The sequence below is a fragment of the Liolophura sinensis genome, chromosome 6 (genome assembly GCF_032854445.1).
Source record: "Liolophura sinensis isolate JHLJ2023 chromosome 6, CUHK_Ljap_v2, whole genome shotgun sequence".
Taxonomy (NCBI): domain Eukaryota; kingdom Metazoa; phylum Mollusca; class Polyplacophora; order Chitonida; family Chitonidae; genus Liolophura; species Liolophura sinensis.
Window position 1 is genome coordinate 36533914 of NC_088300.1, and position 23975 is coordinate 36557888.

The window sequence follows — 23975 nt, forward strand, 5'->3', positions numbered from 1 at the left end:
TGTGTCCACACTGTATAGTTCAACCATAAATAACCGGAAGAAAAACATAGTTAAACATTCGTACATTTTCTCAGTATCGCATATTACGTAATGTCAGGCCAAAAGTGCAAATACTGCAGCCCAGTGTGCAAAACTGGTACAGACAAGTCTTTATCATAAATTTCAATTTATGTCTTTTTCTTCCGACGACTCAGAACATAACAACAAAAGTTTTACCATTATGTCAGCATGAATCAATACTTTCCACTTTATTACTCACAAAAATATGAAACTGAAAAGTACTTCCATTAAACCTTCCTGACCCAACTAAAGATAGACAACCAAGTGAAAGCTCAGCTTAAAAATCTCTGAAACAATCTCCTTGTTAATGCGTCAAAAGACAGAAAGACATATACAAATGCGCAGCTTTGAGATTTCAACAGCAACAGTACTAAGATGAGACCCCTATCATTCAAATTTCTCACGCAGCCTCTTTTTGAAGAAGACTGGTAACAAGGACAAGATTGCAAGGCCAGACAGGACTGCTATAGAGGTCCAGGATAGTGTGTCTCCTGATGATGTCAGCTGTTGGAGAGTTGTGCCAGCGTGAATCGCTACAAACGAGGGTGGGGCAACACCTGAAACATAGGACATGCTTCACATGATATGCTGGTTACTGTACTTTCATTTATGACAGGCACAAGTCACACAAATGATATGCTGGTTACTGTACTTTCATTTTTGACAGGCATAAGCCACACAAATGATATGCTGGTTACTGTACTTTCAGTTTTGACAGGTATAAGCCACACAAATGATATTGGTTACTGTACTTTCATTTTTCACAGGCATAAGCCACACAAATGATATGCTGGTTATTATACTTTCATTTTTGATGGGCACAAGCCACACAAATGATATGCTGGTTATTATCCTTTCATTTTTGATGGGCACAAGCCACAAAAATGATATGCTGGTTACTTTCATTTTTGACAGGCATAAGCCACACAAATGATATGCTGGTTATTAAACTTTCATTTTTGATAGGCACATGCCACACAAATGATATGCTGGTTATTATACTTTCATTTTTGATGGGCATAAGCCACACAAATGATATGCTGGTTATTATACTTTCAGTTTTGACAGGCACAAGCCACACAAATGATATGCTGCTTACTGTACTTTCAGTTTTGACAGGCATAAGCCACACAAATGATATGCTGGTTATTATACTTTCATTTTTGACAAGCATAAGCCACACAAATGATATGCTGCTTATTATACTTTCATTTTTGACAGACACAAGCCACACAAATGATATGCTGCTTATTTTACTTTCATGTTTGACACAGCACAACGTTAACAAGATTATTCTACTTTTAATTTTAACATGTCAAAAAATGATATACTGGGTTACTTCACTTTCACTTTATGAATGGCATATTGCTATACTTATTACTTTAATTTCAATTTAGAAAAGATGCAAAGTTATTATTTCAGACATTAAAACTTGCAATTGTTGATATGTCACACTGAATGGAACACCATAACAGAGAATAACAGTGGGTTTTTTTAACTCTTCATAAACTTACCTATAAAAGTCCCAAGGAAGAAAGGTACTAAGGGGACATTGATAACAGGGGAGGTAATGTTGATAAACCAGTTAGGCAGGAAAGGTGTTATCCTCAAGAAGATGATGTAATTCAGTAGGTGTTCTCTGTGGTTATTTACCTGGAATTGTTAACAGACAGACAAATAACAGTAATTCATCTTGCATGCTTTCCTGTGAATGTCTAAATTGTGTCACTATTGTGTCAAGTGTTATCAACAGGGAAGAAAACAAAGTGCGAGCCCTCTACAAAAGGAAGCAAATCTTGTTCCTTGTGGAATAGTAGTGCCATCTACCTCCTTTAATACAAATGCTAATGATTTCCACAACAATGCCAATGGGTTTCTGTAACAATGCCAATGGGTTTCCGTAACAATGCAATGGGTTTCCGTAACAATGCCAAGGGCTTCCGTAACAATACAAAAGACTAACTATAATACAGACTACTACAACTACAACTACACATCGCATTTTTTATTTATTTATTTTATTTGATTGGTGTTTTACGCCGTACTCAAGAATATTTCACTTATATGACGGCGGCCAGCATTATGGTGGGTGGAAACCAGGCAGAGCCCAGGGAGAAACCCACGACCATCTGCAGGTTGCTAGCAGACCTTCCCATGTATGACCAGAAAGGAAGCAAGCATGAGCTGGACTTGAACTCACAGCAACCGCATTGGTGAGAGACTCCTGGGTCATTATGCTCCGCTAGCGTGCTAACCAACTGAGCCACGGAGGCCCCCTACACATGGCATTGTTACGCAAGCAGGTAGAGGACACTGTTCTCACATGGTTTATAATATTTACTTACTATTATATTGCTTATAATATTTCTAGATGACCGGTGTGCCCTATGGAGCTATTACCCAAAGGTAACGTTAAATAAATATCAATTGCCATAATCAAGTAATCTTGGAGCATAATTAATAACACTCTCAGTTACCTGTTTTACACTTCTACACTGAAATACCACAAGTATGGGAAACTCACATGTCTCTGCCACTCCGCAACTCGTTCAGGAATGTACTTGGCGACTAATCTTCTGCCAACCAGGTATGACAGTAGGTAACAAAAAGAGGCCCCTAAGCCTGAACACTATAAAGGTCAGAAGAGAAATAAAGAAACATGCAGCAAATGACAATACCTTGGTAAAAATATCAAAAGCAAACAAAAACACTCAGAATACCCTTCTTAAATTCCTTTCAACTGAATTCTTTTGAATATTTTCTTCCAGTTTCACAGGGTATGCTCTATGACATCATACTGACCCAAGGTTGAACTGTACTCAGTATAGATGATCATGTGTAACTTTTGTTCCACACAACTTATCAAAATTACCAAGATTATTGTCTGCAGTACAATCAAGTCAGAACTCAAACTAGGTTTTACGTTTGCAAAGTGGACAATGAACCTGTTCAAACATTGCAGATGGCTTAAGATTTTGGTTATGATTTGTTCAAAACTTCCCTGACAAGCAGCCAGAAAAAAAGTTCAGTTCAAGTGTAATTCATTACTTACCAAACATACTAAGGTCAAGGCAAGTGGAAATGGAAACAAAAATCCAGATAAAATACTTAAGAATATGGAACCAGGAATGGCAAAGGATTGCAAACTGACAAATATGTCAAGGAAATAAAAAACAAGTGATGTCACAACTTTTGTTACTCCTTAAAGCTACAGTTCTTTCCTTTACACGGGAATCTCATCTTGTGACTTTTATTACAGTTCTTTCCTTTACACGGGAATCTCATCTTGTGACTTTTGTTACAGTTCTTTCCTTTACACAGAAATCTCATATTGTGGCTTTTGTTACAGTTCTTTCATTTACATGGGAATCTCATCTTGTGACTTTTGTTACAGTTCTTTCCTTTACATGGGAATCTCATCTTGTGACTTTTGTTACAGTTCTTTCATTTACTTGGGAATCTCATCTTGTGACTTTTGTTACAGTTCTTTCATTTACATGGGAATCTCATCTTGTGACTTTTGTCATGACTCACGAATACCAAAACCACTTGGATTCCTCTAGTAAGATGATATTTTTAATTTATTATAGAATATACACTGTTTCACATACAGAGTAAAGTTATGAAAATGGAATCCCTCACGTCCACGTGAACTAAAACCTTCACTTGGAAAAACTTTTTTGTGGTTCTAAATTTGGACTAGATTAGAGTGGATTGCCGCATGGTAAATCTACAGGTAAAAAGAAGTTTCAGAGTTTAGTTCAAAATAAATCTGAACTGTGTACAATTGTAATGTGAAAAAGCAAATTAGACATTATAAGGTACTTATACGTTTTAGGGTCAGAAAAAGTCACTGTGAAGTTATAGGTGAAATGCATTAATATGGTCCATAAATTCAACCACACAATCACAAAACTTGACTAAGTGCATTGAATTCAGAGGGAAAAAAAATTTAAAAAGAAGTAAAGGTATTTCAGATAATTTTCAATGGTCTTTCTAATGATGCTTATTTGATTTTTATGGTTCCTTTGCCTTTAGTTATTTCAGTTATATAACTAGTTATTCTTCTCTGTTTGGTCAATCATTTTATTAAAAAAAGGATACAATACATAGGTAATAAAATAAAATCCAAGAACTTCATAATAATGGTCCTCTTTGTAACGAGACAAGACTTTTCCTAGGTTTTTGGCATCGTCTATATTTCGGGGTAACTTGATGTGCTCCTTTTCCTCCCTGAAACAAGATACATTTCCACTTATTTGCAAAGTCACATAGACAGTATTAGTATGATATATTTCAAGTCCAGCTCTTCCTCTCCAGTTGTATGTGGCTTTCCCTCGGTATAAGTGAAATATTCTTGAGTACAACGTAAAATACCAATCAAATAAATAAATAAACAGAATACATTAATTTATCTCATTGTTGTGTCAAATATAACTTTTGACAACACTCTAGAATACACAGAAGCAAATGGTTGATATATTATACTAGCTGGTTATTATTAAAAGATATCTTTCGGATAATGAAAACAAATCATGATGCATAGAAGTCATCAAATCTGTTGTCATAAATTTGCCAGGAAGTAATTTTGTATCTTAGAATGAATGATCATAACTTAGTACCACTATGGCAATGATGCACCCATAGGATGGCTAATTTTTGTATCTTTGAAAACATTTCCAACATTTTAAGTTCAATAGAAGCAAGTCATTTATTTCCATAAATCAGAGCAGGCATATAGAGGACAAAGACATACACTCCTGCCAACACAGTTCTGAATTCCACTATTTAGCAATACAAAGTCAAATCGGCAGTTCAGAAGTCTCACAAGCTCATGTGAGATAAGGTGGGGGGACTGTAAACAATTGATGATCTTGGTGATTTCATGATTTATTTATTTATTTATTCTATTGGTGCTTTACGCCGTACTCAAGGATATTTCACTTATACGACGACGGCCAGCATTATGGTTGGAGGAAAACGGGCAGAGCCCGGAGGAAACCCACAACCTTCCGCAGGTTCCTGACAGACCTTCCCCCTTACTGCCGGAAAAGCCAGCATGAGCTGGACTTCAACTCACAGCAACCGCATTGGTGAGCAGCCCCTGGGTCATTATGCTGCGCCAGAGCGCTAACCGGCTGAGCCACGGAGGCTCAGGTGATTTCATGATGGTTTCTAAGTTGAGCCAACAGACCTGACTATAGCTGCAAGATATATGATCAGTCTAGCAACTATGGTAAAATCATGCCTGTTAGCTGCATTAGTCTGACAGAGGCCAGAACTGTGTAAACTCATAACACTCCTGGAATACCAAGCCAGCTTATTATACAGACATGTCTTTCTAGACTCACGGCCTGAGGTTAGGAAAGTTGAGATATACGACTCCCAAAATGACAACAGAAGTGAGGAAGATGAGGCCAAGGATGGTGAAGGACTTCGTGCTGCTCCTACCCTCTTCAGCCTTCGGGTGGTCTTTCTCCCTTAACTGGGTGTAATTTTCCTCATCTGTCACTTAGGAAGGAAACAGACACAAGAACAGAAATGAGTACATACATCGTAATCCTGCACACACTGGATCAAACAATGAAAAGGTGTTTAACACAAAGGTAAATTGATCAACAGTAATGAAAATTATTTCATATTTAATCAAAACAATGTTCCCACTGCAACCTCCAAGAAATTGATATGCACTGAAGTTTATAGAGGTGAGCAGGAGCTTGATATACACAACCACACTGACGAACAACCAGTGATACAAGGTGAGAACAAATCAGACTCCTTGGCCAGACTAAGCACTTTACTTTGTACACACTTCCAGCTTATGATAGTTGTACACACTGGATAGATCCAACACATCCAATGTCCCACTACCCCTTCTCATGACAAAGTTTAATACTTTTCATTCCATTATCGATGAAAGCAATTTTTGCAGAAAGACCAAACCTTTGTAAGCAATGTGTGGGGCATCCAGTTGACCTATTTGCCACAATATTGCTCATGACTGGTCGATTGTGTGTTCTTAATAGACAATTCAGAAAGGTCTATTAGAGGGTTATGACCTCTGATCAGTTGTAAAATTTGAAACAGATATGCCATAGAAAGTGCCAAGTTATGTGCTATGTGGCTGTACAGCTAATGATTATTCATTGATTAATTATACTGGGCTTTGTATCGATCAAACAGGCCTGGTCACAGAACTACATTTCTCTGTTAGTTTTAGACTCATCTGTACTCACCCACAATCACTGAATGTGGGCAGAATCCATCACAGAATCAGCATGTAGATTAGTGACTTATCTGGACTTTTCAGTCTACTCTATCCCATAATATTCACCTAAGTCATATTATGGGATGTAATAGAGCAAAGACAGTGGTGTAGCCAAGGATCTCGGCTGTGATCTCTCAATGTGGGGTTTAGATGTAGATCACAGCCGAGGAGTTATCTAGGTTAAAATAGTGGTATTTAAAAACAGCTCAGCACGCAGAAACTCAGCATCACAAAAATCAGTGCAAAATAAACCAATACATGCATTTACTGGGCAAAACTCCAATAAATTATGTTCACCAAAATATTCTCTGTTCCTCTGCCAATTTTCGCCACATTCTGTAGCGTTTAAGGCTGGTAAATCCAACATAATTCACAGTTGTGAGTTACGCACACATGCCCAGTCGACATAGTTACCTAATAATAAATTTGGTTGGTGCTTGATGCGCATGCGTGGTTGACCTTTCATCACATCTCTATGTCCTGATCAGCTGGCTGTCAGTTCTGACAGACAGAAAGCTATGTCACTGCGGAGACGCAAATTTACAATTGTCTGAAGGCTATGGAGCAGAATGACGGACCCCACAATTGCACTTGCAGGACTGGACGCCACGAAGTACAGATGAGTGTAAATCTAATGGAGTGCGTGAGTGCTTGGGGTTTAAGGTCGTACTTAATAATTTTTCAGTTATATGTCAATGAAGGAATCCTTAGAGAGCATGTAATTTGTCTCCTTGTTGCCGGATGGATTTCCACTGCTCTTTTATCTAGTGCTGCTTCACTGAGACGCCTTACCAAAGCCAAGTAAGCCGCCTTGCCCGAGCTATTATACTGGTATGAGTCAACCAGTTGTTGCACAATCCCTTTCATGCTGAATGCCAAGCGAGGAAGTTACAACTGCCTCTTTTTAGGTCTTAGGCATGACTCGACCCACGACTGACCCTGGATCTACCACTCCCAAACCGGACACTCTACCAACTGTGCTGTAAATCTAATAGAGAAATGCCTATTTCTAAACTTGGTGATGCTTTCTTTCCGACCTTATCCTTCTTCATATACAGCACACTTATAGTAGTATAGTATGACCAGCCCAGTGGATCGACCTGAGATCTGTTGTTAATTACAACAGATCTGAAAAACAACTGTTTAGTAAGGTAACTGCTACAAAAATGAATGTTTATAATCGATCAGAACAAAATAGTCACAATAACGAACCCTCAACAACACAGTAAAACACAGGGCGACACGTCAACTCAATCCAGGATTATTTCCTGAATGCAATAAGCATCAACATATTTCCTTGTCAAAGCCGAATATTATCATTCAAAAATACAAGCGTTGTTGTTGTTAACGAACAAAATGCAACCCGAACTAATCTTTCATTCACCACTCACTCTCTGACATGTTTAGATCTTTTAGACGATTGTAATGCGTCTCGTGTAAAGTGCGCCTGGGTGAAACCACCAACGCGCTGGGAGGAAGTCTATCTTCAATAAAACACCTACTTTCCGACATGATCCAAGGAAATAAACCAAACTGATGATTCTTCATAACCAAAATGGTAACAAGGTAAACATACGAAAACGGATTTTTCTCAGTTGGTTGTCCAAGAAACCGAAGAAAATATACGGGCAAAAATGTGTGAAAAAATATCTGAAACATCTATTTATATCTAATCTGTTGAAAAACAAAAGAAGTTTTATTCTTCAAATTAAGTTGAGGAGAATATTCCGTGACATTGTAGATTCAGGTTTTCTAATGTAACAAAATCAGGCCCAATCTCCATAACATATCAGAAATGGCTTAATATTGTACCGCCTTTCGGGTTGAGACGTGGCATGGAGGAAAATTTCTAAAGATGGTCATTAAATATGATATATTTCCAAACACAGCTTTTGTAATTAAAAATATATATTTATAATTGTTTGACAAATGGGATACAGCTTTGGTAGTTATCACCTTTTTAATGTTTGAATTTTTAGCAAATTTGGCGTCAATCAATGGAGTCGGTGCTTGGAAACGACTGATGCTTTCACTCAAAAAATGCCTGTTTTATCAGTGCTGTTTGCCTCGGACATCATGTCATGGTATTTATGTCATTATTGAAGTTTTCTAACGCGAACTGTGCTATTTCTGTTTTAGTGATTGGAGGTGCTATTTTTAATTTTACGATGAATGTGCACTGAAAGTGAAATTTCTGATGCAAAGCTTCTGGCTAGAGGTGTGCTCTCCCATGTATATAAACACACAAGGACACATGTTTTATGTCACAATGCAGTAATGAATACTATTAAAGAAATATAATGCAAATGCTGTATATCATGCCTGAGCCCGCACTTTCACTTTCATGATGCAGTGGCAACCTTGGGCATGTTTCACAAAGCGCATGTAGCGCTACGTCCTCGTAACTACCATAGCGATGTAATACTTAGAATACTGGTCGTTAAGTTCACATAACGTTATGTGCGCTTTGTGAAATGGGCCCCAGGTTGACGTGATAAAGATACCATGTACCATGGCATGTATCGAGAAATTTAAAAAAAAAAAATGATGATATTCTTAAAGCTACATCTGATAATAACTGGAAATTGTACTTTGTTAGGCACTATGTCATCCACATATCAAGGTTACAAAATGCTGGAAGACCATTTTCAAGTGGCCTGCATCAAATTAAGCTGTTGACTTGCAGGGCCTAACAGTAAATCAAAAAATTGCTAATTTTCATAAGAAAAGTATTGCATTCTATCTTACGAAAATAATCATTTGAAAAGCATTTCACAATGGTGTTTGATTATTAACAGTAAGCTATTTTATTCGTGCATTACTATATCAAACTATAGTACTAATAATATTCTTGAGCCCTGAAACCCAGTATTGATGTTTTATTCCACAGACTTGACTGAGTAAAGTACACCTCAACCAGCTTACTTACTAAACCAGAAACGTGGAGTTGATAATGTTTTCGTGAGAATGGCCCGTCTACGATATGCCACTGATCAAGACAAGTCTGTTCTGCTGAATAACTTTGAGGCCAGAGGATGGATTCAAGTGAATTCCGATGATGACTGGAATTTCTATTGGTAATATGTCTCCAGTTGTAAGCTGATTGCATTGCCATGCTCACACAAAGCAAGTGTAGATTGTACAGCAAAGAAGAAACTGACAAGATTTCTTGCTGACATTCAACATGGATCTGTTTATTTTAAAGCTGTTTTGGTGCTTTAAAGTGATGTGTCATGAACCTTTTGTGCTGCTTTGCAACTATCGTTTATCGTTTAAGCTGTGACACTCCCCTGTTTTATAGAAAAGACATCCAACATATGTACATTATCTTGAGTATTACAGAAAACGCTGCATGTAATTTTTATACTAATTTACAGTATATGAATTTAGGTAGTTTTGTCAACCCCTTTTGCTGATACTGATGCTATAAATTTATGTGTGATCATATCACAGTGTTACCCACTTTGCCATTTATAGATACGTGCTCACAAAATACCCAGCCAGCACCAGATTGGTTGGCAACAACCTTGAGCCAATAATCATGTCCAAAATACCTATTGTGGAGGGTCGTGTGTTTTCCCTGGGCTCTGCCCAGTTTCCTCCCACCATAATGCTGGCTGCCGTTGTATAAGTCAAATATTCTTGAATGCTGTTTAAAACACCAATCAAATAAATAAATAAATAAATAAATCAAAATACCTAGAGGATGAGGGACATTGGTCCTTCTTATACTTACTTTCATAGCATTTTCAGGATTTCATGTCTTCTGTGTACATCTGTGTTACTGTTTTCCTTTGCAGGGCCAATGTACAGAACGTGAAGACTGTGTTTAGTGTAGAGTCTGGCTACAGGCTAGGGGACGATCAGTAAGTCTGTCCACACAGCAGTGCAACTTTGTATTATGGCGATTCTCTTCGATTGTCATACCACACATGTTGCTGAACCTGGGATTAGCCTGATTTGCAAATCAGAATGTCTCATTTACAGTTTTCCTCCCTACTTTCCTTGTTTCTCCCATGTCAATTTTGTCAGAATAAGGTGTCTCAAAGACACTTGTGAGACAACCCTCTGGCTATATCTGTGACTGAATCTGGAGTTAGCAATCTCCCCTTACTATGTACCTGTCAAGCCTAATGTTTGGAAGGGAGTAGAGAAAACAGCTTTGGAAGCTGGATTTAAACTTGCAACCTTCTTGCAAGAGCATCAAGCCTGAAGTAAGCCCAATCAATCGGAAGCCTTGTACAGCTAGAATACAGGTATTTCACTCGTCCATCGCACCAACAACATCATTCATAAAGAGACACTGAAGTCTATATAGTAAACTGTACATTGTAATGTCTTGACAGAGTGATCAACCATTTCCCTAATCATGTGGAGCTCACAAGGAAAGACTTGATGGTGAAGAACATTAAGAGATACAGGAAGGAGCTGGACAAAGAGGGGAATCCCCTGGCTGAGAAAGATGAATTTGGTCGCTACATTCATTTTGGTATGTCTCTAGAGGTCTAGGAAATTGTTACCAGGCGTGCCAGGTTTCCATCGTGGGCGATGTACAGTTTGTTGATTATTACATGAACAGTTTTACTATTGTGCAGTTTGCAGATGTATGTATACTAAATAATATTATAAAATGGAGACAAAATTCTTTTCATTCCCACAGTGTATGTAGTAGAAAGTTTTGTGTGAAGAGAAAAGTGAAATTTTATACAAGCCATGGTGCATGACTAAAATTTATATAAAATCCTTTTGTTTTTCACAACTTATCCAAAAAAAAATGTAAGAGTCATGAATTTAACTGGACAAGTGATACATGATGGCTCACTTTCAGACCACTGTAGTGTGGGACTACTTAAAGAGAGTGTCCAAATCCTTCTGTCTTTAGGCAGGTTGCAGCTGTAAGCATATTTGTGAGGCACCTGATGAGGTGCAGTAGTTTCCCTAGAGTCTGATTTCTTTCACAGATAGACCTGTTTACTGTGTTACATTTGAAGTGGCTCTGAATGAGGTTTGCTGGTAAATAAGAATAAACCAATGACTATTAAAAAATGAAACATTGATCAGTTTGTGACCTCACTAACTGTTTTGTTTCTATCTTCCCATCAGATTCTGCCCCATAGACCTTCATGTTGCCATAGTCTAACTGTTTTGTTTCTGTCTTCTCATCAGATTTTATCCCACAAACTTTCATGTTGCCAGGCTGTTTTGCTTCTTTGTTCCCATGAGATTGTATCCCACAAACCTTCATGTTGCCAGAGTCTAACTGTTTTGTTTCTATCTTCCCATCAGATTTTATCCCACAGACCTTCATGTTGCCAGATCCTAACTGTTTTGTTTCAATCTTCCCATCAGATTTTATCCCACAGACCTTCATGTTGCCAGCAGACTAACTGTCTTGTTTCTTTTCTCCCATGAGATTGTATCCCACAAACCTTCATGTTGCCAGAGTCTAACTGTTTTGTTTCTATCTTCCCATCAGATTTTATCCCACAGACCTTCATGTTGCCAGCAGACTGACTGTCTTGTTTCTTTGTTCCCATGAGATTGTATCCCACAAACCTTCATGTTGCCAGAGTCTAACTGTTTTGTTTCTGTCTTCTCATCAGATTTTATCCCACAAACTTTCATGTTGCCAGGCTGTTTTGTTTCTTTGTTCCCATGAGATTTTATCCCACAGACCTTCATGTTGCCAGCAGACTGACTGTCTTGTTTCTTTGTTCCCATGAGATTGTATCCCACAAACCTTCATGTTGCCAGAGTCTAACTGTTTTGTTTCTGTCTTCTCATCAGATTTTATCCCACAAACTTTCATGTTGCCAGGCTGTTTTTTTTCTTTGTTCCCATGAGATTTTATCCCACAGACCTTCATGTTGCCAGCAGACTGACTGTCTTGTTTCTTTGTTCCCATGAGATTGTATCCCACAAACCTTCATGTTGCCAGAGTCTAACTGTTTTGTTTCTGTCTTCTCATCAGATTTTATCCCACGAACTTTCATGTTGCCAGGCTGTTTTGTTTCTTTGTTCCCATGAGATTTTATCCCACAGACCTTCATGTTGCCAGCAGACTAACTGTCTTGTTTCTTTGCTCCCATGAGATTGTATCCCACAAACCTTCATGTTGCCAGAGTCTAGCTGTTTTGTTTCTATCTTCCCATCAGATTTTATCCCACAGACCTTCATGTTGCCAGCAGACTATAATCTGTTTGTGGAGGAGTTCAGGAAGAATCCTAACATTCCCTGGATTATGAAGCCCTGTGGGAAAGGTACTGCATGATGTGTTTAAATATTCATAGCTGATAGTATGGTGGATACTAAATGTTACTGGTATGCTAAAGCTGGTGAGCGGACCAATTAGATGATGGCTGGGGTTGGCATGTGTAAATAGTACAGTCCATGGTAAGGAGTAGAGTCAGCCTGGCCATGTTAATATATGTAGTAGAGCTAATGAATAATTTTGATAGACTCGTGTCCTTAGTAACATTTTGCAATGAATGTACGTTGAGATATTATTCTACATGCTTTTTGTTAATGTTAATGTTCGGTTCATTTTAATTTGTTTTAAACATGTCTGAATTTTTTTGTGTTGTTTAGATGTTTTCTTCACAATATCCAAATCCATTCACCGCCTCTTGTTTAAAGCGTGTTCTGGCCAATATTGCCAATGTGGCGTTAAGCCATAATCATCCATTCATTCATTCATTCATTCATTGTTGGGGCCTTTTTTGGTAGAGTTGTGTGAGCAATGCAAGTTCACTCTACCTTAAATATATACATGTACTTCCATAAACCTGCAGGCCATCATAATAGAACTGAATTATAGACAAATAAACTGAATAGACACCAATGGAATAAATAAATCCTTGAATACTTGCATAATGTTTCAGCTCGAGGTATTGGCATTTTTTTGGTGAACAAGCTTTCACAGTTGAAGAAGTGGTCAAGAGACAGTAAAACAAGCAAGTAGGTCACATGGTTTCTTTTCTTATTGGTAACATAAATTACCCTCCTGTATTAATTATATCTTTTCATTGTAGTGAACTTAATTTCATCATGCCCATCGGGTAATTATGTTCGCTTGACCTGAAGCAAGTGTTTAACAAGTGCCTTTATCACAACCATTTAATAACAGATTAGCTTACTTACTTGTGATATGCATCGCAGTTATCCTTTATGCAATATACATTGTACAAGCAGTAGCATGATGCTTCAGTTCAACAACAATAAAAGTGTCAATTTCTGGTGTCATCAGCATGAGACTTCAGTTAGCCAGTAGAGAGTACTTCATTGGTGTTATTAATGATATTTCAGTTAGGTGACAGAAAAAGTACTTCAAATCTGGTGTCATTAACATACTTCAGTTAGGGGGGCCTCCGTGGCTCAGTTGGCTATCGTGCTAGGGTAGCATAATGACCCAGGAGCCTCTCACCAATGCGGTCACTGTGAGTTCAAGTCCAGGTCATGCTGGCTTCCCCTCTGACTGTAAGTGGTTTCCCCCAGGCTCTGCCCAGTTTCTTCCCACTATAATGCTGGCCGCTGTCGTATATTTTATATATTCTTGAGTACGGCGTAAAACACAAATCAGATAAATAAATACTTCATTTAGGTAGCAGTATGAATGTATCAATGTCTGGTATCGGCGAGTCCATGCCAACAAAGTGCTGCTGCCACTGAAGCATCATGTCGAAGACACCAGACATGACTTCCCATGCCATCACAGTATACTGACACCGGGCCAACCAGTCATGTTTCCTTGCTCTAACCTCTCAGTCTTTGCTATGACCCGACCCAGGACAGGAAGAGTACTCTGATCATTAATCATACTTCAATTAGGCGACATTAGTGATACCTCAGTTAGGCAACAGAAAGAGTAATCAAGTTGCCAGTGATACTTCATTTAGCTATAGAAACAGTACTCCAGTCATTAGTGATACTTATGATTGGGCTACTCTCTCTGTATGTTAGATAGGCAGCAAAAAGTACTTCAGTCTCTGGTGTCATTAACGTACTTCAATTTAGTAAGTTGCAGTTGGAGTGTTGGAACCGTCCTGCTACAGTGACTCGACACTTGTTATGTCCCTGAAATAATCTATCGCTTACATATACTTTTGCTAGTTTTCACGGTACCCTTTAACGTATGACTTTCAGATCTGCATTACAGAGGTAATTAGCTCTTTTCTGAAATGTGTTGTCTTTTGCAAGCCGTTATTGTCAATTATCTTTATGATCTTTTTTGAAAGATATATGTGTATGTGGCTTTGTAATTCTGTATACACATGTTTTTTGCCCTTTTCATTTCTTATTTACATGTATGTGGAGTATTGATCATACAATCTAAATTGTTATAATTGCATGCTGTAAGGTTACAAGGAGCAAGACAGATTAAGCTATTTCAAACTGATACACTTTTAATTCTTCATGCTTCATGTTGTGTCAGCATTATCACAATACCATCAAGCTGTTATCAGCTTCACACACTATTATTGGCTTCCAGATTTAGTGTCTTCTGTTGTATGTGAAGTCTTAAGCTTGGATGCTGAATGGTGCATGTATTCATGGTTTGATATTTGAAGCGCTCAAACTTTACAGCTTCATCCTTAGGTAACAAAGTCAGAATGTAAAGGATTCATGAGAAGTAAATCTAAAATGAAGATTATGTTTATGAGGAGAATAACGAAAATTTTGCCGAAATTATTTTTTTTAATTTCGTATTTGGCCATATTTTTGTCTCTAAATTACCTGTCTGTTTTATGCCAGTTTTCTGTCAGTGATTACTTATGAGACATACTCCAGATTAAGTATGTTTTTGTGTTACCTGTATAGTCCATAATTTAGTGTATTGTTAAAATTTTGATGAAATAGGTCAGTCACATATTGTAAATAGATTTTGATTAAATGAACATAGACATCTGTAATGTATAAACATGTTCTAAACCATTTTCAAGTTTTGTGATTTGCTGTCAGTTCAGTCAACCTAAAATTAATTATTGAAGGTATCAGGTTGTAATACTCTCCAAATTTGTTATAATTGGTTTTTGGCATCATTATTGTACAACTGAGAGGGTTTATCAAAAAATAAAAGATAAAGAAGATATTGCATAGAATATGAACAAAGATTATTTTGTATGTTAATAGAATGTTAATATTTTTGTATCATATGGAGATCAAGGAGCAAAACTCCTGTTGGCAAGTTTTTAAATAAAAAATTTACAGAAGTGTAAGAAATTGATTGCCAAGAGACAAAGTAGATGTCTACAGAATATGAAAATATAATATTAATGATGAATATAGTGCTTTTTTTTCTATATCTGTTTTTTGTCACAGCTTTGCTCCACCAACTGCTAAGGATACGTATGTGATCTCTAAATACATCGACAACCCACTGTTGATAGGAGGGAAGAAGTTTGATCTACGCCTCTATGTTCTTGTTACATCTTTCAGGCCTTTGAAGTGTTATATGTGAGTACAGGTTTACCTAGCATCTCTGTCTTCTCCAAGATTAAAATGTATACCTGTTTCTAACATTTAAGACTTGGCTGAGTCGAGTTTTTATTGGAAAATCAGTTAATTGTTGACCATGTCAGGGATTGTGGCGTAACTGGTGAAATTCAGCATTCACTGTTTTCAGCTTTTTCATCGCATGCGGTAACCTGGCTTATAATCTTTCCCCATGAGTTTTTACAACCATCTTGACTTCGCAGTTTGAAAATCTTCATGTTGATGTACCCATGTGGCTTCTGTATGTTTTGATGACTTTACTCCTGATGAAATTTTACAACAGGTGATGATATTATGGACTGTTGTTGTTGTTGTATTTGTGCAGGTATCGCCTGGGCTTCTGCAGGTTCTGTACAGTCAAGTACAACGCTTCTATGAATGAGCTGGACAACATGTTTGTTCATCTGACTAACGTGTCCATTCAAAAACATGGGGTAAGTGTGTGTGACTGATACAATGTGCATAGGATTGCTTCTTAAAAATCTTCAGGTATACTAAAGTAATGTGCTCCTACGTGTAGTGTTTAAAGGTGCAGGTAATTAGGAACATTCCCCGACCAAAACAAATTGATCCAGGCGTGGGTGGACTCTTCGTTGTTTTCTGTAAAACATTGCCATTTCTGTATAGTTTTCCACATGTTAAAGCAGAGGGGTGCATGCTGTTTTCAAGCACCACCAGGTCGAAGCAGAGAATGTTTTAACACAACACCAACTTGTTTAATTGGGAACAAGTTCCCTGTTACCATGGTAACTAGTAGAGAAGGTGTAATATCTGTGAATGTTACAACAAGCCCATTACTGTACTCTGATACATCCTCTACTTGGCTCTTTCCACAGGAAGACTACAATGCTGTTCACGGAGGAAAGTGGACAGTGGAAAACCTAAGGCTGTTCATTGAGAGCTCCAGAGGAAAAGAAGTGAGTGCTCGTTATGTTTTTGGGCTTTTTACATTACTATTTATTTATGCACATTGTGTATCTGTGAGTAAAATATGCCCTGCTAATGTGACACCATTTTGTCAGACTATAGGATTTAAACAATCAGTCTGCTGGCTGACCCATGTTGGCTCTGATTGCATATAAACTTGTTTTTTTGACAGTTTTTCTACCAACTTTGAAATGAATATCTCGATCCACATGTAAGACAATCCTGGACAGCATCCAGCATTCCTGAACAATATCGTAGACCTGTTGTATGTTACTCTGCAGTATGGATCTGTGTTGAATACCATGCTGTTTCATTTTCACTTTGTTGACATTCTTGTGTCATGTGATGCTGTGTGTGTGAATGTACTGGTGATCGCTTATCTTTGGTGTTTTGTTGTAGGTTTCTGACAAGCTCTTTGATGATATCTACTGGTGTATTGTTCATTCCCTCAAAGCAGTCTCTGTGAGTACATATAAACTCTCGCACACATGATACTATAATTCTTCAACCATATCGCATGTTTGCAAGGTGTTTATTCAAGCATGTTCTGAAGACATTATTCTATGTAGACTGATAAAATTACACTGTGCGAAGCCCTGCAGTTGGCCAATCCAACCACTGTACATTTGCTTCTACTGTACATTTGTTTCCATTGTAGATTTGTCTACATAAATTCCACTGAATTCTGCTCTTTAGGTTGTTTGAGAAATGAAAGTACTTAATTTTTCTTTGTTTAAGGGTTAGTCTCCAGATGGGTACATTAGTATGAATAATATGGTGCTTAAAATCACCAGATAACAAGGCTAGTTTTATGCATTTCTTCAGCAAAGACTTGGTTGTCATGTTCCAAGTCCAACTTCTACGAGCTATCAGAGCGTCATCATTTTATGTAGTTCATTGTTAAAAAAAGCCACAAGATTGACAACCAGACACAAAACATATCAAATTTCTCCAGGAAATAGTTTGCTGTTCTGAATACGGTTGTAACAACAGGTTGTTGAAGAACGCTGGAGTTTGTCTGGAAACTTAAAAAAATTATTTGATCCTCTGGAAGGCATGGATTTACAGTACAAGGCTGAACAGCTCTATCTGCTGTCCCCATTTTTTGCAGTGGAAAACTAGGAGTGAAATACACCCGAACTTTAAAGATTATGCTAAAATCTGACGTTATACCCACCTTTTGTCACCTTAGGATAAAGCTATAGCTAACCAGTCCATATTACAAGGGCAGTGATAAATACCTGGACAGAAATAATATTCAAAGTCTGAAAATTCAGAATCCGTAATCTGGACAGAGATGTCAGAACTTCAACCTCGTCCACAAGGGGTTCCAATTGATAGGGCAGTATATTAAGTAGAACCCATCTTGAAAATGACATCATTTTGATACAAATTCCCAGGCTATATAGCCCAGCCATCCTTGGGTTAACCAGCTATGATGTCACTCGCTGAGCCGTACTGGGTAGCCAGCTGGAGATCAGCTAGGGCAGTAAATCTATTGTTTTTGATGGATTTAAAGTCATTTTACATTTCTCCAAAGCCCTTGTGGTAATATACTGCTTAAAGAGATTATAATCTTCATAATTAGAGCTGGTAGCGAAATCTAATTTTTTAAATGTTATGTTGCATTATGTTTGAAAGAGACCGATAAGGTATAAGACGAGGTGGTTAGCACACCAGTGCAGCGCCTCCCACAAATGTGGTCGCTGTGAGTTCAAGTCCAGCTCATGCTGGCTTCCTCTCCGGCCTTATATGGGAAGGCATGCCAGCAGCCTGCAGATAGTTATGGGTTCCCCCAGGCCCTGCCCGCTTCCCTCACACCATAATGCTGGCCACCATCGTATATGTGAAAAATTTTGAGTAAGGCATTGAAACACCAAACAAATAAATAAACAAACAAAAGTAAGATTAATACATGTACTTAATGAACTCAGTGGTCTTTGAAAGAACTGGAAAAGATTATTATGTAAGCCTGATTGAAAGAGCTGGAAAAGATTATTATGTAAACCTGAAACCTGATTGAAAGAGCTTGAAAACAATATTATGTAAACCTGATTGAAAGAGCTGGAAAAGATTATTATGTAAACCTGAAACGTGATTGAAAGAGCTTGAAAACAGTATTATGTAAACCTGATTGAAAGAGCAGGAAAAGATTATTATGTACACCTGAAACGTGATTGAAAGAGCTGAAAAACATTATTATGTAAACCTGATTGAAAGAGCAGGAAAAGATTATTATGTACACCTGATTGACAGAGCTGAAAAACATTATTATGTAAACCTGATTGAAAGAGCTTGAAAACAATATTATGTAAACCTGATTGAAAGAGCTGGAAAAGATTATTATGTAAACCTGACACGTGATTGAAAGAGCTTGAAAACATTATTATGTAAACCTGATTGAAAGAGCAGGAAAAGATTATTATGTACACCTGAAACGTGATTGAAAGAGCTGGAAAACATTATTATGTAAACCTGATTGAAAGACCTGGAAAACATTATGTAAACCTGATGGTGTGAGGATGTGTTCTTGAATAGTACTACTGGGGACTGGCAAATGATCTGTTGTGGCTCTGTTGCAATGCTGAACAGATGTTCAGAAGAAAGTTATGAACACATAAAAAAAACCTGTATTTTACCTAGCTGCAAAATGCATTCAGAACAGACCCCTGTTTTATCTCCTCATGGATGAGAATTTTTGGTGAAAGTTTGTCATTTTGGTGTCATTTGGGAAGATGTGTTTTAAATTTTAAGCTGAAAGTAATTGCTGGGTATTTGAATTGAGCAAATTTGAGTATGATTTTTCTTATCAAGAACTGTTTTTTTTTCTATTGCAGGGGGTTATTGCTAATGACAGACATTGTTTTGAATGTTATGGGTAAGTGTTATAATTCTTACATTATTCTGTGTAGACTGATAAAATCCTATACAGTTAGGATGCAGGGTACTTATCGATTCTCTCAAAATGACTGTTAAATAAAAAAAATTTTTGTGGTTTTAAAACTTTGAATTGAATATAGTTATCCCCCTAAGCATCTAAGACCTAATTATTGTAAAGTTTAAAGTTATAAAAAGTTATAAAAATTCAATATATTACTGGCTCTATGATTTTGTGGAAAAAAAATGTATGTGGCTTTTTGTTTTTGTGCAGATATGACATTATTATTGATGACAACCTGAAGCCTTGGCTAATAGAGGTGAGTGATGGTTGTTCAAAGCCTTCTGAAAAAGTGGGGGCCAACCAACATTGTACATAAATATACATATTTACATCGTGCTTTGCCGTACTTGAGAAGATAACTGAAAATTTCAATGCAAATTGGTTTCGCCCTCAAGAGTGAGAGTGAGTTCCTAAGTTCATATTTCCCAAATTGGATTGGTTTTCTCAAATTAAAAAATGTAGGCCATAAGTTATTACCTTTCGGCCGGGGTCGCTGTGAGTTCAAGTCCAGCTCATGCTGGATTCCTCTCCAGCCGTACGTGGGAAGATCTGGCAGCAACCTGCGGATGGTCGTGGGTTTCCCCCGGGCTCTGCCCGGTTTCCACCCACCATAATGCTGGCCACCGTCGTATAAGTGAAATATACTTGAGTACGGCGTAAAACACCAATCAAATAAATAAATAAATAAATACCTTTCGACCGGAAAGTTTCTGTGCATAAAAAGTTGTGTAAAGTTTTATAACAAATCAGGCACAACTTTCTTCTTTGCTTTAGTCTAGACTCGCATCACTTAAAATCTCAGTCCCATCCTTGGATTATGAAATTAAAACTGTAAAGTGCCCATATTTCCATTCTACTTTGCTTGCATGCCATTAAACTGCGAGCAAACTAGCTACAGCAGTTATTGAACTGTGGTATGTGTGATTTCCAGGTGAATGCCTCTCCATCCCTGACGGCCACCACATCCAGTGACAGAATCATGAAATACAACCTCATAAATGATGTCATCAACATTGTCATCCCAAAAGGGGAAACACCAGAGTAGGTCGTTTTTAAAGATTTTGAGAGATTTCGTACATCAAGTGTTAAAGTCAAGTTGGAAAAGCCATTTTACTCACTGTTACATGTATGTTGACCTTTTTACCATGATCCTGAGCTTTCTTTTTTTACATTTCATTTATTTACTGGTACAAGATTTTTTTTTTAACCATGCTGGAAGTTCTGTCCAAGATGATTAAGAAATGTTAGGTTACATACAATGTCTTGTTCCAGTAAATAAATGAAGTTTCAAAAAACAAAGTCTTGAGTAATCAGGCGACACCAGTTTTATTTAAATTTTTGGATTTTTTTAGTTTGTCCAAATTCAATCATATTTTAAATTATATTCCTGTTTTCAAGGCTTTGTAAACACACGCGGACATTCCACATTCCACACAAATGAGAGGATTTTGTTTTTATTCCCTGTTCCAACATTAAAAAAGATTTATTCTGCCTGTAAAACAAAATTTTGTACTTGTGTTGCTTCAACTTCCTCTCAGTTTTCCTAATGTAAGCTGAACAAATATCACAGATGTAATGTTTGAATTAGGTACATGTAGATATTATCTCAAATAGCATTTGTAGTCTCATGTTAGCTCTCTGTTTCGTCCTGTGCATATAACATTGAGCAAAAATTAAATCATTACAAACTTTTAGGTTTTAATTTTGTACTGTCCTCCATGACTTCATTGATACCTGGTAAGTTTTGTACAATTTGGGATAGATATCCTCATCATTTAACTTGGTGTTTGAAACACAAAAGTTTTGCCATCAATCTATTATAGTACTCTATATTGGTATTGGTTTTGCGCAGATGCGGGGAAAAGTTTTAAAGAACAAGTAATTACTGTGAGTTTCCCTCAGTTATATAAAGAGACAACAACATTGTTAGTCTTTGCTGATGTGGTATTGGTTTGCAAATGTGGTATTGGTTTGCTCATGTGGTATTGGTTTTCTGATGTTAGCTCGGCAATGTGGTATTGGTTTGCTCATGTGGTATTGATTTGAAACTGGTTGTATTTTACTGATACCTGATTTCTGTTGTAGTGTTCGGTGGAGCAGGATTCCAGCAAAAGATGCCTTGGGAAATTTTGATATTCTGTAAGTATGCAACTTATTTGACCTAAAAGTCTGTCTGTAATTAAGACACATTTTGCCTGATTGAGGGAAGGCTAGTCTGTTGTCTTTTCTCATCTTTAGTAGGCAACTTAGTTCCACAAATTTCATTTGAAAGTTTCACCGACAATGTTGTTGCAGGTATGATGAAGAATTGGCTCAGTCTGATGGCCCGGGTCAGGATATGAGGGGGAAGCCTGGGATGGGTGGTATGAACGCCAGACTGGGCCGCGAATTAAAGAGACAAACGTTGGCTACGTGGAAGTGAGACCCAGACAGCCAATGAGAAAGAAGTCTTGTATTTCAAACGAAACATCGCATGGAAGTTTTGTATAAAACCTACACTGGATTGGTTGTTCAGATGAATCAGTTAGCTAGCAGACATGACTCCATCTTAACATGTTTAGTATGTATTATACAAAACTATTTATACTTCACCATCTTAGTGTGGTGGGGTGATTTGTATGTCATTTTTTTCATAGCTGTACTTGTAAATAACATTGACTTAAAGGGCCGTAATTACAATGTCATGTAGGAAAACTGCAACTCTTTTTTATACAACCCACAAAACTTATAATCATAATTCTCGTACAGAGACTAGCTGATATATGTACAAGAATTTAATTTATTTTTCCAAACAATATAAAAAATAATGCACTTGAAGAGACATGTTGTACTTGTTTCTTAATTGAGTCAGTCAGTACTTGTGAAGAGAAAATTACCAACAATCAAATACTGTATTTTTTGTCGCCAGGACATTAAGCTGTTCTGTTACCCTGTAGAGTAAACCTAAACCATTTTTCTTTTATTTGATTACTATTAAAGCATTGAAGAATGTTTCACGGATCTCACGATGGTTGTGTGTGCGAGTGGACATGATGCAATCACTCAATCACTCGATCAGTCAGTTGGAATATAGAGAGAGACACATCAAAGTCTTTATAAAACAGACCATAATCAATAGCCAGAGGTATGGCTGTCACAGAGTGAGCTGGTGTGTGTTTACATAACGGCAAACATGGATACTTTATATCATAAAGTATACTTCACTGGAAAATGTAATGGGTTGATATAGAAAACATGCAAGGAGGTAAGAACGCAACAAAGAAAAGACACCTGATTAACGTTTAAATTAGGTTTTATTTTGGAGGGCTCAGGTTAACAATTCATGTAAATTGCACTCTGTACCGTACATAATGTTGAGTTCCATCCATTTTTATATTCATGGACTGTCCTGCAAAAACATGGAAAAAGACATATTAGACATGTAAGACAAATAAATAGCTCAAGATTTATTTAACGCTAACCACCTCAGAAATAGGTCAACATTTATTTATTTGTTTATTTAATTGGTGTTTTACGCCGTACTCAAGAATATTTCACTTATACGACGGCGGCATTATGGTGGGTGGAAACCGGGCAGAGCCCAGGGGAAACCCACTACCATCCGCAGGTTGCTGGTAGACCTTCCCCTGTACGGCCGGAGAGGAAGCCGGCATGAGCTGGACTTGAACTCACAGCGACCGCATTGGTGAGGGGCTCCTGGGTCATTACGCTGCGCTAACCGACTGAGCCACGGAGGCCCCTAGGTCAAGAAGAAAAACCTTATAGTGTAATCATAATATTTAACACATCAGTAACTGATTATAAATGCATGCCCTTCTAGATCATTGACACACTGTCAAACAACTAAGTAATAATGGAGTGATTGAGTACTTGGGGTTTAACGTCGTACTTAACCATTTTTCAGTCATATGACGACGAAGGAATCCTTACAGTGCACGTAATATGCCTCCTTGCTGCAGGACGGATTTCCACCGCTCTCTTATCTAGTGCTGCCTCACTGAGACGCCTTACCGAAGGCAAGTAACCATGGAAGCCAATTACAAAAAGTGTCAGGCGTCAAATATTGCTTTGTAGAAAACCAAATTAAAAGGTGGCTCATTTGTTTTGATATAGGAAGTGACGCATTTGTTTTGATGTAGGAAGTGACGATGTAGGAAAACTGCGAGTTGAATAATAGTCACCAATTCTTTTGGTATACTTGAGTAAAATAAAAGGTTATTGTACCTACCGGTAAGTAAAATCCTTTTATACACATGTGCATATTGCATTTGTATATAATTCTTTGTA

At 37.5% G+C, this 23975-nt stretch overlaps 2 protein-coding genes across 5 annotated transcripts; one reads left to right on the forward strand and one right to left on the reverse strand.

The window, feature by feature from the left end:
* Positions 1-177: 177 nt before the first annotated feature.
* Positions 178-7865, reverse strand: LOC135466821 (transmembrane protein 41B-like). Of its 3 annotated transcripts, none has more exons than XM_064744528.1 (7): positions 7831-7865; positions 5412-5571; positions 4165-4293; positions 3113-3206; positions 2585-2689; positions 1575-1713; positions 178-617 (listed from the first exon to the last, which is right to left on the reverse strand). In XM_064744528.1, the coding sequence occupies exons 1-7, from the start codon at positions 7838-7840 to the stop codon at positions 448-450; spliced, it is 807 nt and encodes a 268-aa protein (XP_064600598.1). In that variant the 5' UTR covers positions 7841-7865; the 3' UTR covers positions 178-447. The 3 variants fall into 3 exon arrangements, with proteins under 3 accessions (XP_064600598.1, XP_064600596.1, XP_064600595.1); XM_064744526.1 differs by lacking the exon at positions 7831-7865 and adding an exon at positions 7720-7761; XM_064744525.1 differs by lacking the exon at positions 7831-7865 and adding an exon at positions 6743-6844.
* A 1358-nt stretch (positions 7866-9223) lies between these two features.
* Positions 9224-22494, forward strand: LOC135468110 (polyglutamylase complex subunit TTLL1-like). 2 transcript variants are annotated; one of them, XM_064746177.1, is made up of 15 exons: positions 9224-9405; positions 10129-10194; positions 10675-10817; positions 12484-12588; positions 13210-13285; positions 14471-14485; positions 15647-15781; positions 16146-16254; positions 16657-16737; positions 17147-17209; positions 19585-19625; positions 19899-19944; positions 20620-20729; positions 21774-21827; positions 21984-22494. In XM_064746177.1, exons 1-15 carry the CDS (start codon positions 9296-9298, stop codon positions 22108-22110), a joined length of 1281 nt encoding a protein of 426 aa, XP_064602247.1. In that variant the 5' UTR covers positions 9224-9295; the 3' UTR covers positions 22111-22494. The 2 variants fall into 2 exon arrangements, with proteins under 2 accessions (XP_064602247.1, XP_064602248.1); XM_064746178.1 differs by lacking the exon at positions 14471-14485.
* The last annotated feature ends 1481 nt before the right edge of the window (positions 22495-23975 follow it).